The 17343-nt window shown below is 39.5% G+C and overlaps 1 protein-coding gene across 2 annotated transcripts in view; it reads left to right on the forward strand.

The window, feature by feature from the left end:
• unc13c (unc-13 homolog C (C. elegans)) overlaps window positions 1-17343 on the forward strand; it is a 139456-nt gene that overhangs the window by 35446 nt on the left and 86667 nt on the right. For both annotated transcript variants that reach the window (XM_084720181.1, XM_084720178.1), the window contains 4 exons: window positions 5667-5886; window positions 7285-7512; window positions 12369-12510; window positions 14921-15090. In XM_084720181.1, coding sequence (XP_084576307.1) covers window positions 5667-5886; window positions 7285-7512; window positions 12369-12510; window positions 14921-15090 — 760 coding nt within the window. The remainder of the gene's footprint in view (window positions 1-5666; window positions 5887-7284; window positions 7513-12368; window positions 12511-14920; window positions 15091-17343) is intronic.

Genomic DNA, 17343 nt, shown 5'->3' on the forward strand with positions numbered 1-17343 from the left:
GGAAGAGATGTCCAATATTCCGATTTGGGACAGACAAGGAAGAATTTAATAGTTGGTGGTCGAGGGGAGCTGATTTCCGAGCAAAGCTGCAGATTGTGCGGTCTTGGTAAGTAGGACGAGCAGATGTCAGAGTGTTATCTGCTGCATTAAGTCCAGGAGAGTGCTTTCCTGTGAGGACTGTGAGAGTGCTCAGTAAACGACCATATGCTGTTTAAGAAGAGGAAGGGAAGAGAACGGAAGTGCAATGGAAGGGAAGGGTGAGAAAAGGAGGGAAACAAGGAGAGAATGAGAAAAGATCTGAGCTAAGAGTGACTTGTCATCACGACCCTGGTGGCCCTGATGTCACTGATCAGGCAGCCACGTTGAACAGTCTGCCCTCTACTCCCCAAAGAAATATTTGAACTTATTTAAAGTGCTTCCTTCTTCCTTCCTCTTTTTTTATCTCATCTCTGCCCCACCTCTGCCATTTTCTTTTCTCTTTCAACTTCATACATTTTAATTGGATTAAAATGCCTTATACTGTCATTGCTGACGTATAGGAGTCTCTCTCTCGTGATGATATTCCCCTTCTGCGTCATGTTTCCCATGTATCTGCTTTTTAGAGCAGAAAGGAACATTATGTGTGGGCCGGCTAACGGCCCGTGTGTCTGCTCAATGTTCTGAGCCGCATATGATCCCAGCACCAGAGCCTTTTAAGAGTGACTGTCGACATAAACTTACCTGCTTAGACAAAGACAAGGACAAAGGAAGAAGGGACGCCACGATCTGACAGGGGTCAAGGAGTATCTGGAAATAAGATGTGATGCACTGTTCTAAGTCAGTCAGTTCAGATATCATCAGGCTGCTTGTTAGCAGCAAAATATACTGCATTGCTTTAAAAGGGATAGTTCAGAATTTTTGATTCTTTGATTGTATGAGGTACTTATTGATTGATGTCAGTGTATTACTAGAATATCAGCACAGAAGCAAATTAACTGCAAAGCAATGAACTTCTGTTGTCAAGGTCAACAAAAGGTATTTTAGTCATAAAAAATCAATGTCACCTTAAGTGTCATATTTATAGTATTTTCACTGCTGAGGGGAAAATATTGCTCTCTCCAAGCCAACCAAACTCCAGAGGTGAAATTAGCCATTTTACCTCACATAAAACGGAAGTCGCTGGTCTAGCACTGCCTCCATTCGGTAGTTTATTTGTGTTATTTTGTGCCTTTCGTGTTTTAAGAGGAGTTTGGATTCACCAAAGTCACACAATAACACAAACAAACTAACAGATCAAAGCAGTGGTAGACCAGCAACTCCTGTGTTTTGCTTGGTAATATTACTTCACCTATTTCACCTATGGAGTTTGGTTGGTTTGGAGAGAGGGATATTTGACTTATTTAACAGCAATTTCCTCTCTTACCACAAAATAAAACAGTGAAAATATCCTAAATATAGTTTGATATTGATCGTTTTAGGTGGACCCTTTTAAAGTGGCTAAAATACCTTTTGTTGCTGACCCCATCCACAGCAGTACATTGCTTAGCATCCGTGCTTGTACTCCTCTCTGCTTCTCCAAACTGGAGGCGTGGATCTACTGTAGCTAATACACTGACTATGGATAAGTAACCATATAATCCCACCTCAAATAATCTGAACTGTCCCTAAAAAAAACAAGTATTTTTGGATAATTTTGTGAATCTTGCCATTGCAGTCTACATTTTATGCCAAGGTGATGTGTTTTGTGAAAATTCCCAGTCAGGGCTGAGATGCTACAGTAGTTATAGCACAAGATTAGAGGTGTAGAAGGCTGGAACGGGATGAGGAGGATGGCAGTGTCAGTGAAGTGGTTGACAAGGACAATAGGTGGTGAAATTGGAAAGGAGGGGTGAAAGGAGGAGGAGAGATTAGATTCTTCTCTGTCATGTTGCTCCCAGGCAGAGACTGCGGCTGTCAATCAATTCTAGCAGCGTCTCGCACAAAATCACCAGGGTTACCTCCCGGTGTAACACATGAGACTCACACATGCAGCACTCTTCCCACATCTGCTGCACAGTGTGACATGTGGTGTCAGGACTGAGTGATGAGACAGAGAGAGAGAGAGAGGGAGGGAAATTTAAAAAGACAGAAACAGACTGTGTCAGTGAAATGGATGAATTAGTGCTACTCATGCAATGGTCAAAGACATGCCAGGGCTTAAAGGAATAGTTCGGATTACTTGAAATGGGGTTGTATGGGGTACTTACTGATAGTCAGTGCATAAGCTACAGTAGTCCTTTCCAGAAGCAGATAGGGGCTCAAGCACTGTACCAACGTATTGAACTGCTGTGGACGGGGTCTGCAACTAAAGGTATTTTAGCCACTTAAAAAAGGTCCACCTAAAAAAAGTCTATGTAAATGTAGGTTATATTTAGAATTTTCCAAGCTCTACTTTGATGTCAGGGAGCCTTTTCCGAAGGAAAACTGTTATTAGGATTACCTAATAATGCTCTCTCCGAACCAACCACACTCCATAGGCAAAGTCAGTAATTTTACCCCACAAGCATGGGAGTTGCTTCTCTACTGCTGCTTCGATCAGTTGGTTTGTCACAGTCACACAATAACTAGAGGTGTCCCGATCCGATATTGATATCGGATATCGGTCCGATATCAGCCAAAAAACGAGTATTGGATTTTATCGGACTGCATTTAAAATCTCCGATATAAGTGCTCCGATAAGCAGTCCATTTTCCGCTCCAGCACTTCTATCCATAGGTGACTCTGGTTGCTGACTATTGTTCTCTGTTTGAGTAACATCACTTGATCAAGCCTTTTCTAACATTCCACACTACAAAATAACTAATAAAAGTATGTATGATTCGTGCTGATATAGTATCAGATCGATATCGGTATCGGCCAATACTCAAGGCTGCAATATCAGTATCGTATCGGAAGTGAAAAAGTTGTATCGGGACATTCCTAACAATAACACAAACAAACTAATAGAAGTAACAGCAGTACATTGTCTGGCTTCCGTGCAGATGCTCCTCTCTGCTTCTTCAAACTGGGAGTGTGCTGAGTGGCATCTACTGTAGCTAATGGATAAGAACATTATGCCACCCCACTTTAAATAATTGAGTCTATCTCTTTAAAATGATCAATACCATTCAAAATATTTAGTTGGCTGGTAAAAACTGAGGCTGAACAGATATTTACCAGCCAAGTCAACTCACTGAGAAAAGAGATTGAGAGGTCTCTGAGATTTCCCACGCTCACAGAAATGTTGGCTCACTCATCTCCTGCAGGCGGTGTCACTATCAGACGGTTCAGTATTAAATTTGGTCAGCGGCAGGCTTCCGGGTGTGGCTCCCAGTCTGGCTCGTGTGCAAGTTGTGGATAAATCTCAGACATCTGCTTCATCTCATCGTTCTGAAGATTAAAAGGGAAATCTCTGTGTCTCCCTCTGTGTTTCATTAAAGGCCCTCCAGGGTTCAGCAGGCCTCTCTGTGGCATCAGCAAAGTTTCACGATGCTAGATAGCCTTGTTGTCCTGTCATCTGGTGTCATTTAATCATCTGTGCTAGAGTATGTGTTCCAGTTAGCAGTGCAGTAGCCCTTGTAGTAAAGTGCAGAGTTCAGGTGTTAAAGTGCACTGTCAACACACAGGGGGCTGACAGCAGAGGGGGAGGGCTGGAGGAGAACGGTGGAGCAGAGTGGGGAACAAGTAGCACTTGAAGATTTATTCAACCACCATACATCTCCTTCTCTTTCTCTGTCACTTTCTCTCTCCCCTGCTCTCCCTCTCCCTCAATCTGGATAATGCTCACTTTTAAAAACCTTATTTACAGCGTCCATTGATTCTGCCTTCAAGAATTGGCAAGTCTCGGCCTGTTTTCCAGTCCTTGTGGATGGCAGGGCTGCTGCAGTAAAGCATTCAATTTGAAGAGGCTTCTGTTACACAGCAATCAGTCCAGACAGGCCTCTAGTAGACTTTAGTATTTGGTCTGGAGGAGCATAGTCAGTAAACCACTCAATGTGAACAAAGCCTGTGGGCTAAGGATGCTGTTAATCTACGCTTAATTAGATGTAAGGGTGATTTACTCTCATACAGCTGACCTCTCCACTGATGATAACATAATCAGAAAAGGATCAACCAAGCCCACTACAAGTTATCTCTTGGTATAATATAATCTGTTAGGTCTCTTTCTGTAATCAAAGAAGATGAAGAGTGCTGCAGTCCTGATGAATGATAGCTGCAGTTAGCCAATGTATATGATAATGATATGATGTGATACAATACTAGGGGTTGTGCTATATTGTAATGTTCATGATATGCCTTTATAATTTTTTTCATGACAAAAAAAATATTGTGATAATGACAGTTACTATCGTCATCATTTCAGGGCTGTATCATCCACCCCAGTATGATACAAAGCAGTATGATACAATACTAACGGTGTGCCATATTGTATTGCTCACAATATAAAATCATTTTTTTTCCATGTAAAAAAAAAAACATTTGGTGAAAATATATAATATAATGGTAATATGACTTCTTGACAGAATGTGTGTCCATCACACACAGCAATAACAAGCAAGGCTGGAAGTGAAAGTAACATTGCTACCAGCTCTGAGGTGGAGGTGTTAGTTCCAAAAAGGGGAGCATCAGTAGTGCGGAAATGGTTTGGTCTCAAAAGATCAGATGTAACCCACAGTAATATGTAAGAAGTACAAAAGAGGGCATTACAACAAACAAATTTTACCACCTCAAGCAGAAGCATGTGTTTGAGACTGAGGAGAGCCAAAAATCCTGCAAGGAGAGCTCAACAGCTATTGTGAGTTTTAAACCAAAATTATTTGGACCTCATGCATGAACTGTTCATAAGAACAGGTATGATCTTAAATTGTGTATGCAAACAATTTGAGAACTTTAGTGGCATTCATCAATACTTTCATATTTACCGTTTGTTCTTAGTGTGTTCTTAGTGTGTTCTTAGGTAAGAACAAAATTTACCAGTGCTTCAGACCACTAGTAAGCCAGTACTCACAACTGTCGGTTCTGACATGTCCACTGTTTAACTGCTGTAGCATTTCCAAATGGACGTGTACATAAGTGTTGACACTACGGAAGTGCCATGCACTTGACAAACTTCTCCAGTGTTAGAAACTGCTGCTTATCATCCCAAATTAATCCACTGTAGTCATGGGCGCATGGAAGCTCCATCTCCAGATCTGTTGTCATTCTTCAAAAGCTACGATTTTCATATTTTTTGTACTCATACATGCGGCCTATTGTTATTGCAGAATACTTTGCATCATCTCTTTTCAAGATTGGCAAGATTACTGTCATGCAGAGTGTGTATTTTAAATTTCATCCAACTCAGACTGCAGATCAATATGAATTCTGTAAACTTCTAAAGTAAAACTTTATTTTATATCAGGTATCGGGCTCCCTCAGCAGGTGCAAAAGTGTTGCTCCTTGTAATCTCAAGACATATTCAATAATTCTGAAAAGCAATTTAAGCTCAAAGTTGTTTTATTGACTTCTGAAGTTGTTATTAAATCTTTTTTCCTGACCACATGGTGCCATGAGAGTTTAACAACATCAGCTGTACCTCCTCTGTTTCTCACATCCTCATATCTTTTCCATCAGCGTCTTTATACTTTATTATTACTTACACTTTCTCAATGCCTTCTCTTTCTTTTCAGAAATTACACGTCTTCAAGAAGACTCTCCAGGCCTTGATCTACCCGATTTCATCAACAACACCCCATAACTTTGAGGTGTGGACGGCGACTGCACCCACCTACTGCCATGAGTGCGAGGGGCTGCTGTGGGGCATTGCCCGTCAGGGCATGCGCTGCTCGGAGTGTGGCGTTAAATGCCACGAGAAGTGCCAGGACCTGCTCAATGCAGATTGTTTACAAAGTAAGGAATGAGCTTTATCCCATAATTCCTTGATGTACAGTTCACAAAGACTTTGAAACTCATAGGCATATGTTCACAAGCATGCCTTTGTGTGTATGGTGCTGAATGGATGTGTGTAAGCGTGACTTGTGGCTTAAATGGCATTGCACTGAAAATGCATTCAAAATAAGCTGCATTCATTCTCAGTTTGTAACGAGGTGGCTAGTCCTAAATTATTTGTTTGGGAAGTTCTTCAATATGAATGCTGTAAGTAACTCAAGCAATCATTAGTCCAGTCTACAGGATGAAATTGTGTAGAATGACAAAAGACTGTAAACTAAATGAAACATGATAGCATTATTTGAAAGTTATGTACAAACTGTAAAACAGAGAACCACAATAATAATAATAATAATAATAATAATAATAATAATCCCATTTTGGCTTCAGATATAATTTTCAACATATATATATATATATATATATACATACATATATATATATATATATATGTATTTACTCTGTAGAGTGTACGTCTTAAATTGAATTAAATGGTGGTATTAAAAAGCCTTAAAAAGTCTCACATTTGCATTTCTGGTACATGCTGTTGCACAGTCTGATTGTACAACTGACAATTTTTTACACTGCTAGCTTATCTGCACAATGCTAATGTGACAATTCATTTTTAATGTTTTGGGTGTAGTTGTTTCTAACACATCTACATACAAGTGTAAGTCCTTCAGTACATGTAAATGCTGTTATGGGGATTTGTGTAATTATACATTTTACATATCCCCCTGCACTCATTGCTGCGAGTGACATGGTGCATTTTCACCGCTCGCTCCATCAGTCATTACGCTCTCCAATCAGCTTTTTCAATCAGGCACACCCCAGTTGTTAGAGTGTAGACTAACGGGAACAATGTGACATGCAGGCTTCAGGATCATCCCCACGGCAATCCTCGCACACTCTAAGTGGATTAGCTACACCCTGGCTGTTATAAAACTCTGTGTTTTATAACAGTTTTATACAAGCATAACAATGTGTTATAGTTCAAACTGCGATTCATCTGTATCACATTTCAATCTGCACTCACGAACGCACTGTTGTTACATGATACTGTGATCAGATACAGAGAATTAACCGTCACATGTGCCTTTTTTGTCTTACAGACGTGCACATAAACACACAAACATGTGATTCTTCATCCTCCACATAGTTCACCCACCGGACATGTTAGAGCATTTGCTGGATGACACTTTTTTTTAAGAGAAAAGAAAGTTATTTATACTTAGTTATTTAAAAAATAATACGGTGGAAATGATAAATACTGTAGGACTAGATTGATCAGTTTTTAGTCAAATTCCTGGGTATTAAATATGCAAACTATTGAGTCTCAACACTCCTGTTTTGCCTCAGGGGCTGTGGAGAAGAGCTCCAAACACGGGGCCGAGGACAAGACCCAGAATATCATCATGGCTATGAAGGAGCGCATGAAGATAAGGGAGAAGAACCGTCCTGAAGTGTTCGAGGTTATTCAGGAGATGTTCCAGATCTCCAAAGAAGACTTCAACAGCCATCTGAAGACGGCCAAGCAGGCTGTGCTTGATGGGACGTCCAAGTGGTCAGCCAAAATCAACATCACAGGTCAGCCTGGTCCCTGTGATTATATCAGTTCATTCTTCACAGCATCCATAAAAATATTAATTATAAATCTTTTTATTATAGTTGATTATGATTACCTTTTACTAGCTTGCTTATTGTACATTAATCATCAGTTGAATAGTGATAAATGCTTTGTAACTAGTGATGGTCTGAGCCTGCTGATGGTGATCTTTGACCTATGGCTCATGACCTTTAACCCTATACACACTCTTCCGAAGCCAAATCAACAAAAGTGCCATTAAATGTCAGACTCATCCCAAATAACAGACACTGTTATTCTAATTAGTATTCACTTGTTATTAACCTCAAGATCTTGGTCATTAACCTCTGACACTGAGCCACAAACAGCAATGCACATTTAATTAGAAATAGAAATAGAAATTGATTTTTGGGAGAAGTCTCTTGTTGAAAATGCCGTGATGGTTACTGCCGCATCACTGTTTGGTGGACAATAATTGATGATCTTTTGATCATCATGTAGACTAGACCAGACTTCCTAGACTCATCTGCGGTCCACCCTTCTAATTTGAATTGTATTAGTTTTAGTGGGGGCTGCATCTAATGATGATGATGATGATGATGATGACGATGATGATTACATATTTGTAAATTATTAATCTAACTATTATTTTTTGATTAGTCAACTAATCTATTGATTATTTTAAAGATTTTTTTCATTATACCATGAATATAGTTTTTAATTTACCCAAAATAAATATGACAATAATAGTGAGATATTTTAAAAGGACTCTAATGTTCATTTTATTTAATAGACTCCATTTGTCAGATGCCTGATCAGAAATGACTGGACCTTAAATAAAAGGATTTCTGTGACATATTAATTTAATCGTGTCAACCTGTTTTCCCTGAAATGGAGAATAAGTATTTTTGCTTAAGTTCTTGACTTAAAACTTAAAATGGTTTTGACATGGATTTATTTAATCACTGGAGAAATATGCAGTAAAATAAAACACTGGCAATAGATTTTTGCCTCAGAATGTGGCAAGGAAAAAAAGCTGAGATGAATTACAGACTGTAACAAAAGTCTTTAATGCTAATTGTAGCAATTTTTTTACTCACACATGGCTGTTAGAGTAAACAAAAAATTCAAAATGGCAGAATGACACTGTTATTTGACACATGGTGTCAGTTCATGTTAGCAGTGGTGGTACAGAAATTACTTTTAACCTAGGAGCTATGAGGAAACATTTAGAAAATTAAATTGAAGTGACTACTACTAACAGAGACACTCATGCAGAGCAGACATGCTGCTGTGATAAGCCATTTCCAATTTGTAGCGCTTATAGAGAAGCATACTGTTAAAATTACTCTGCCTAAAATTCTCCCACAATTTTTTTTACTGCTAATCGATGGATTTCGATTATCACTGATGATCTTAGTTATGTCAATGAATCACCAAAGTCCTAGTTTTAGTTTAGTTTTAGTTGATTAAGTAACATAATATCTTGGTTGATTAAATCTACAGTGGTGTTATTAATGATATTGAACCTGTAATACAGATACCAATTTAACTGCCTTCATTTACCTTACATGTCAAATGTCGAGCATTAGGTATACTACCAGTATTATATATTACTTATTGCCGCTCCTTCACCATTTTGTCCTGTTTTTATTTGTTGACAAGAGTGTCATACTTCTTGTCATCATAAATTAGTTTTTACTGAGTTATCATCTTGTTTTCATCACTGAAAAATCACTGTGTGACATGTAGCTGTAATGAAAACAGCGTACAAGTTAAGCAGTGGGAGAGCTTATCAGCTTTCAACAATGCTTTCCTAGTGTTAATTGGTGGCCCAGTAAATACAAAGCATCTGACAGGCAGCAATAAAGAGGCAGTGATGACTTATTATAATAGTGTAAGAGCACTTGATGCAACTGGCAGAGATCTTTATGTCTTTTTTTTGGAGCTCACTTGCCTGATAGTTTGTATGGTGTTCTTTAGAAATGAATCCCTTACGGCTGCATGTCAAGCTCTCTCCGAGATGCCAATCAAAGTGTCGTACCCCTGAGTGTAGTTTCACAGTGCAGCACTTCACAGCACGTTCAACAGGAAAATTATTTTGGTTTAGACATGTTTTTATTGTGCATATTTTTTGCTTTGTTTTGCGGGGTATTATTAGTTCCTTAGGTTACATAATGGTTAACAACTCAGATTAAACAGGTTCTGCTTTCAGGGTATTAAATGGAAAATTAATGAGACAAGTGTTCCTTAAAGGAAGGAATATAACTGATCCCATGTCCATATTTCTGTCTAATTTTATCCACCATATTTCACATGCTGTTTGATTACATATCCTCTTTTGTGTATCCCTATTTCTGAAGACCATAAACTGAAAAATAATCATCATCTTTGAGGATTACAAAGCTCTTCTTGACTTCGCTACGTTGTGTTTCCTTTTTTCATGTTTTTCATTTTATTCCACATTAATTGTCAGAAAAAAGGGCAGGAAGTTAGCTTTGCAACCACAACCCCAGACCCCTTCCACCCCTGATGTGGTAACTGTGCCAGGCGCAGCTCATTTATTGCTCACTTTGCATTTCTCACAGTGTCAATACACCAGAGAGAAATAGAAGAGAGAGGGATGGAGACAAACAGAGAGGGAGACAGAAGAGATGGGGGTTGCAAGGAAGAAACACTGTACGATGGGAAAAAGAGAGGAAAGAAGAGGGGGGAAAAGGATTGAGAGAGACGTTGGAAAGACCCGGGGTTGCCTCGGTCAATTTCCCAGGGGCTTATTGAACTTCCTATTTTAAAAACCAATTATTGAGTTGTTATTTATTCAACATATTATAGATAAACACCAACTGTCACAGACTCTGCAGCACTCTGGCAGTGACCATCAGATAGTCTGTGTTGGGTCAGTGTGCTCACAACAAGATCTGGCAGTGAATTTGAACCTTGATCTGACATATCAGCTACCTGGAAAATGTCTGCAAATCACCAGTTCAGCTAAAGGCACTGATCACTTTATTATCACATAAACATACTATGATAAAAAAAAATCTATTATATTACTCCTTCTGTTACTATTTTCTTTATTTAAATGTAGGTCAGGGATGTATTGAATAGGAAAACATGTACTCCTCCTATGTTCCTCTGGCTCCTCTATTCAGTGACCATTCTTCATACCATAAGTGTCCTTCATCTCTTTATGCTTCTGGGTATGCTCTCTTTTATTTTACTTTTCTCTTCTCTGAGGTCAGCCTCAGTCAGATGGCGCAGCAGGCTCTCTGCAATTGATTTGCATTCAAATTTTTGATTGCTTGGTATATTCAAGACTTCAAACAAAATGATCACAAGGAGAGGATGACTTAATAAGCTGCATTTGTGCATAAAAAGTTGTGTTACCTATGACCTTTACAAAACATTAGCACATCATGGACACAGAGTGCATAATTCATTGCTGGACTTTATCATTCTTGGCTTGGAGAATAATTTCACCATGGCATCATGATATGGAAATTTTGCCAGAGACTCTATAACAAAAATGTAAATGAAACACATTTAAGTTTGTTTTAAAATGATGTGAGATCCATCCAAAGCAATGACACGGAGGTGGACTCACGTTTCTTAACAATGCTGCACAGAGTCCCCCACAAGCATTATTTTTGGCATTTAAAAATGTAAAAAAAATCTGGGCAGGCCAGTGTAATTAGAGGGGAAATGCTGACCTAACACAGAATTAATCAGATTCCAAGTTATTGACATACATAAGATCTTTTCTTTAAAATGGTAAAAATCTAAATCCAAATAGATGTTGTAAAGGATTTGATGAACAGATTTAGTACTGGATTAAAATGCGATCAAACCAACTTTGCACCCAGCTGACTCTGTTCAAGGCAGGGGGTGCTCAAAATAAAGCCGCACTGTAAGGCAGGCAAAAAGCCAGCTTTCAAAGAAACGATAATCGTAGGGATAATGGTGCACTTTTTTACAATCTTTCCTCCAAGATAAGTGTGGGGTAGAGGGCTTTAGGTAGCGCTGGATGATCCGAAAGCCCTGTCTTCGAAGCACATTGACCTGCCTGTATGTATGTCGCTGTCTCAGACCCCTCTTTTACTACATGAGGCATTTGATTTGGATCTCCTGGAGCAAGGAGGCCAAAGCTCTTCAAACCTCTATATCCTGCCCACCCACTCCTGTCAGCATTGAGCTGAGGAATATATATGTACCCTGAATTATTTAGACCGTCACTTATGCATATTTAATGCCCAGTGTCCTTTTTCCCTTTTATGGCGCTGTGAAATACTACTGTCTCTCCTTCTCTGCACCTTCGTCAGTGTGTGTGTGGAGTAAGATTCTGAATCACAGGTCCTCCTCTGGAGCCAAGTCTTAGCTCAGCATAGACATGCTGTAGCAGAGGGCAGAAACACAGGGGTGGGAACTACCTATAGCCTGGATGTAGGAATAGATATTTTCAGCAGTTCACATACACGGAAAAAGATAAATAAGTGTTGTTTTCAATGAACTGAGGTGTTTTGTTGCCTCAGTTTTTGGCAAGTGCACAAAGTTGTTGTAGGCAGTGGAGGCAGTGACCAGGCGTTGAAACCATAGAATGAAATATATCAAATCCAAGCAACTGAGTAGGAAGCACTAAAATAAAACACAGAGGTAGATTCATGACTGTTTACGACCTGCTGTAAATTGCCACCCACTAACGCATCCTATGCCTTGCAGAATAGTTTAATATCATAAGTTCAGGACAAGGAACCTTCAATATCTGTATTTGAATTTGCAAGACCTTCAGATGGTCAAATAACTTGCTTGTGGTATGTACATGACTCTTTACTGTTTTCCAACCCTGTCTTGTCTGCAGTCATGAGTGCACAGGGCTTACAAGCCAAGGATAAAACCGGCTCCAGCGACCCATACGTTACCGTCCAGGTGGGCAAGACGAAGCGCAGGACAAAGACCATTTTCGGCAACCTCAACCCGGTCTGGGATGAGAAGTTCAATTTGTGAGTGCTTTCTGTTCATTTTACCTCTATCTGACCAGATAATCCCCACTAAGTCTAAGAATCATCTGCTCAAGGGAATCTTAAGACATCAGTAAATAAGTACAAAAAAATACCTCTGGAAATTACTATCAGTTATGACATGTTGGACACCAGCTGCACTTCAGAGATTTTGGAGATGCAGACTGTGCTAAAACAGCTTTACAATGACATCCATCAGCCTAGACAACACAGGTCTTAACTCTTTAAATCCTTTTGTGCTTTGCTGGTTTAGATATATTTTGCTTGTTTTTAAGTGTGACCTCTCTATTGTGCTGACCAGGCTTCTGTGTCTTTGTTTTTAGCACACGCTATTCTCTTTGGTCAGTATGGGTATGCAGCAGCCACAGGAATATCACCTCTACATCTACTGCTTACCTCTCTGCTTATGCCTCTGTTTTTTGTTATACTCTTAGAAGGATAGTTTGGATTATTTGATGTGGAATTCGATAGTCAGTGTATTACCTACAGTAGATGCAGTTCAGCACACCCCCTGATTGGGAGAAGCAGAGAGGAACCAGCACGAATGCTGGTTGGACAAAATGTATTTTAGCCATCTGAAAAAGGTCCACCTAAACATTACTTTAGAGTAGACCAGCAACTCCTGTGCTGACTTAAAATGACTAATTTCACCGAAGGAGTTTGGTTGGTTTGGAGGGCTTTTATATTGGTGGTTCCCAACTGGAAAATGCAGTCTGACAGCACAGTAAAATGGTGGAAATATTCTTAATTTAGTATACACTTAAACTAATATTGATTTTTTAGGTGAACCTTTTTTAAGTGACTCAAGTACCTTTTGATGTTGACCCCGTCCACAGCAGTTCATTGCTTAGCTTCTGTAATGGTGCCCCTTACTGTTTCACCAAACTGTGGGTGTGCTGACCTGACTTACTATCACTAAATACCTCATACAGCCTTCCTTCACACAGCTGCAAGTAAAACTGTGTTTACCTGTGAATCAATTGTTAGGTTTTCTTGCAGCTCTCACAGGAAGTAGACTAGCAATGTAATGAATGATTGTAAATGAGTTTCCAGGAGACTACTTTAAAGACTTAGTTTGGAAAATTAGCAAAATTGGATCTTTTGAGAACCCCATAAGAGGCCTGCTATATTTATCACTATAAATGTTGTTGTCTTTGTTTAGCTAGGACCAAGTTGAAGATGGAGATGTATTTTTCTCTTAAGAGCAGGAGAGTTCAACCCAGACCTGAATGCAAAATAGTATTTGCCAGTAGTTCTTAGTGGTTGGTGTGCTACACTCTCAACGCCAGTTCTCCTAAACTCACTTGCAAATACTTCCTATGCTGTCATATGTCAAACATTCAGCCCCCAGGACCTGTATGTAGAAACAAACAAAAAAAATGTTGACACATAATTTTATCCAGGTCTTTCCCAAACCCACTGGGCATCGGGAAAGCCTTTGTATTATTTATCCATTTGTTTTTGGTTCTTTTTCTTGTGTTGTGTTGTGAGAATACTATTTTGTATGTTTGTGTTTTATGGGTGTGTGTGTGTGTGCATGTCCTCTGCCAGTTACAGAGACAGCTCCACACCTGTAATGGGACTCCAGTGGTGGCTGTAATAAAACTCTTTCCCATTACTACAGGGATGTAGATTAATAGAGCGATACATTACTGTGTGCTTGGCAGAGAGCAAAGTCCCAGACTAGCACAGCAGCAGCAGCAGCAGCAGCAGCCAGTGCTTCCCCCGGAAAGGGATTAGTTAAAAAAATACTGCAGATACTGTTTCTCTGGCTGTCGCACCCAAGATGTCATTAGAACAAAATGTAATCTGTCGGTTTTAATTCCAGAGCCGAACAGTCTGACCCCATCTGAAGCTAAGTGCTTTGGCCACCTCTGTTCTATTTAGCAGAGTCATTATTGTGAAACGTCTGTCAGCTGCACTGATGCAAAGGAGGGACCACAGAGATGCACATAAAGCTTTCACAAATAAATAATCCTTGCTGTGAATGTTACACATTCATTCTTGTGAAACAGCTCTTCTCTGATGGTTTTAGCATGCATTGGAAGTGAAATATAGCGATGCAGAGTAAAGGTCATGCAGTGTCTTGGGGTAATTCTTTCTTCCAGGCAGAGAGCCTTTCACACACTCTCATACACACCCATGTGTGCACACAAACACACACAGATCCTGAATCCAGATTACAATGGTTCTCTACATTTTACTTATAAAAGCGACATGAAGTGTGTGTGTCTCAACTTAACAATGTATATGGTTGATTTATGCATTTGACTGTTGTTCTGCTCAGCTGAATACCCTAAACCTGATGAGCTGTCACTTAATAAGCTGTTGCTGTTGTTGTTTGTGTTGTTGTGATCGTTCTGACGCGGTGTAATCATCTTCCACATTGCAGTGAATGTCACAATGCCACCGACCGCATCAAGGTGCGCGTGTGGGATGAGGACGACGACATCAAATCACGGGTGAAGCAGCATTTCAAACGTGAGTCAGATGATTTCCTGGGCCAGACCATCATCGAGGTTCGCACTCTCAGCGGAGAGATGGATGTTTGGTACAATCTAGGTACGTTGCCCGTTTAATCTCAGTCTTCTTACAAGAGATACTGATAAAACTGAAAGCCATGGTGGCAGTTATTATGGTACTTATCTGTATGAAATGTTTATGTATGTGATATAGTGACATAGACCTGAGTTTTAAGATTGATACCAAAACAACAAAACTTTTTTTTTGTTACATGTTCAGTGTGTAAGCTTTACAGGGATTTATTTGCAGAATACAGGAGAAATGGAATATAATATTCATAATATGTTTTCATCAGTATATACAGTAATCACCTGAAAATAAATTGTGCTTTGTTATCTTAGAATGAATTGTTTTTGAGAGCGCAGGTCCTCTTCCACAGAGGCTGCCATGTTGATCTGTCACCGTTTAACAGTAGCCCAGACTGGACAAACCAGACACTGGCTCTAGACACAGCCTTTCCCATTTTGTGGAAGTTTCATAGCCATTGGAAAGTGAGATGAGGTGTTTGCAGTCTGCAAGATCACCACTAGATGCCACTTAACCCTGCACACTGGTCCTTTTAAGAAAATAGCTATGTTTAATGTCTGAATGCAAGCAGCCAAACAGCACAATAAAAACAGCTTTAGGCAAAACTTTTGATTCAAAATAAGTAAATTGGACTATGACTCTTACTGGCTTTTGATGACACCTATTTGTGCTTGACAGCAGGGCTGTGAACATTATCATTTTCATTATCATTCAATTTATCTACCAACTATTTTCCATTAAATTGTAAAAAAAAATACTTTCCTCTTGCTTGTTTTATTTGACAAAACAGAAATCATCACATTGAAGAAGCTGGAAACAGAGGATGTGTTTGGCATCTCTGCTTAAAAGTTTCTTAAACGATTAAGTCATTGTCAGAATAGCAGATTAATTTTCTCCTGACTGAGTTGACTAATTTGTTAATTGACAAATTGATGCAGCTCAGCTTGGTAGTTTTAGATTTCATTGTCATGGGTACAAAGGAGTCTGTAGTCTGTGATTTTATTAGTATGTTTTTTTGGAGAAAGGAGACAAATAAAGAGTGGAAAGAAATGGAAATTATTTAAGAACATACAGTATGTATGTATGTGAGAGGCATTGGATTATATATGTGATATTTTCATATCTATGTTATTGACATCATATCAGTACTGTGTTTTTTAAATATGGTTATCGACAGTACCAGTACATCAAGACACCCTTACTTTACACCTTCCTGTTAGACTGTTGAACAGGATATGAGGATAAATGTACAGCCAGATAAAGCTGGTTTAGTGGAGGTTACCATTACAATCCATGTACCAAAAAGCCACAGAGACCTGTGGTTGAGTTTAGGTACTGAGGCTCTTGATGCAGGGTCTTTCCCTCTCATACATCACTGGTTTCTCCATACAGTATTGCACAAGGTTGAATAGCGGCATAATGGGAGCTCCCACTTCTAGTGAAGTATTATGACTGGCGGGTGCTGTCTTTGTTTGCCTCTCTAGCTAAAAGGAAGCAATTTGTGGTAATAGTGACCCCTGTCCACTGTTGCTGCTCGGTGCCTTTTTAAATGTCCACAATGAATGTTTAAACAGGCCTCTGCTGCTGTGGGTGTCCACCCCTCCAGCTGCTCTCCTCTCTAAGCCTCTTCAGCTCCTCTTCAATCTGGGCTTTTGCGTTTACAGCTCTTGTCTCTGTCGCTTTGTCATGTTGTTATTTTTCACTTGTCTGTCTCTTAACCAGCTGACTGTAGAGAATATCATTCATTTGACACACAGTAGGGATGAATTGTATATGAGAGCGCAGAAGGGGGCATTTGAAGTCTGTAACCAACCCAGCAGCTGTTGAGTCATTAGCTCTCAGACCTGTCAGCATGTGTATGCCTGCATGTTTGTGGCTGTATGTGAGCATGCAAGAAACAGCGCATTTCTCCAAACCTACGGCCCAGCTGAGCCAGTGATATTGTTAATACAAGTGTTTCCTCATCACATTAAAATTGAATTGCTGTGAGTGTAGATATTATGTCATGCCATTAATCTTTTTTGAGATTGATTTAACAAAATAATCAAGTTGCTTCATTAAGAGTAGAGCTTCTCACTGAGACATCATGAGAAGGAAGTAGGGTAACTAACTTTTCAGCTAGCCAGCTCTCTCACCTCTCTGTACTCAGGATCTGGGGATTTTAATGTAGAGAACTATATAGTGAGCTCACTATATAGCGAAGAAGACATACTTTCACACACTATTCTCTGCACTGTTAATTGTGTCATTGCTATTGTTTCTCTT

The sequence above is a fragment of the Lutjanus erythropterus genome, chromosome 1, assembly GCF_056507025.1.
Source record: "Lutjanus erythropterus isolate fLutEry1 chromosome 1, fLutEry1.hap2, whole genome shotgun sequence".
Lineage (NCBI taxonomy): Eukaryota > Metazoa > Chordata > Actinopteri > Lutjaniformes > Lutjanidae > Lutjanus > Lutjanus erythropterus.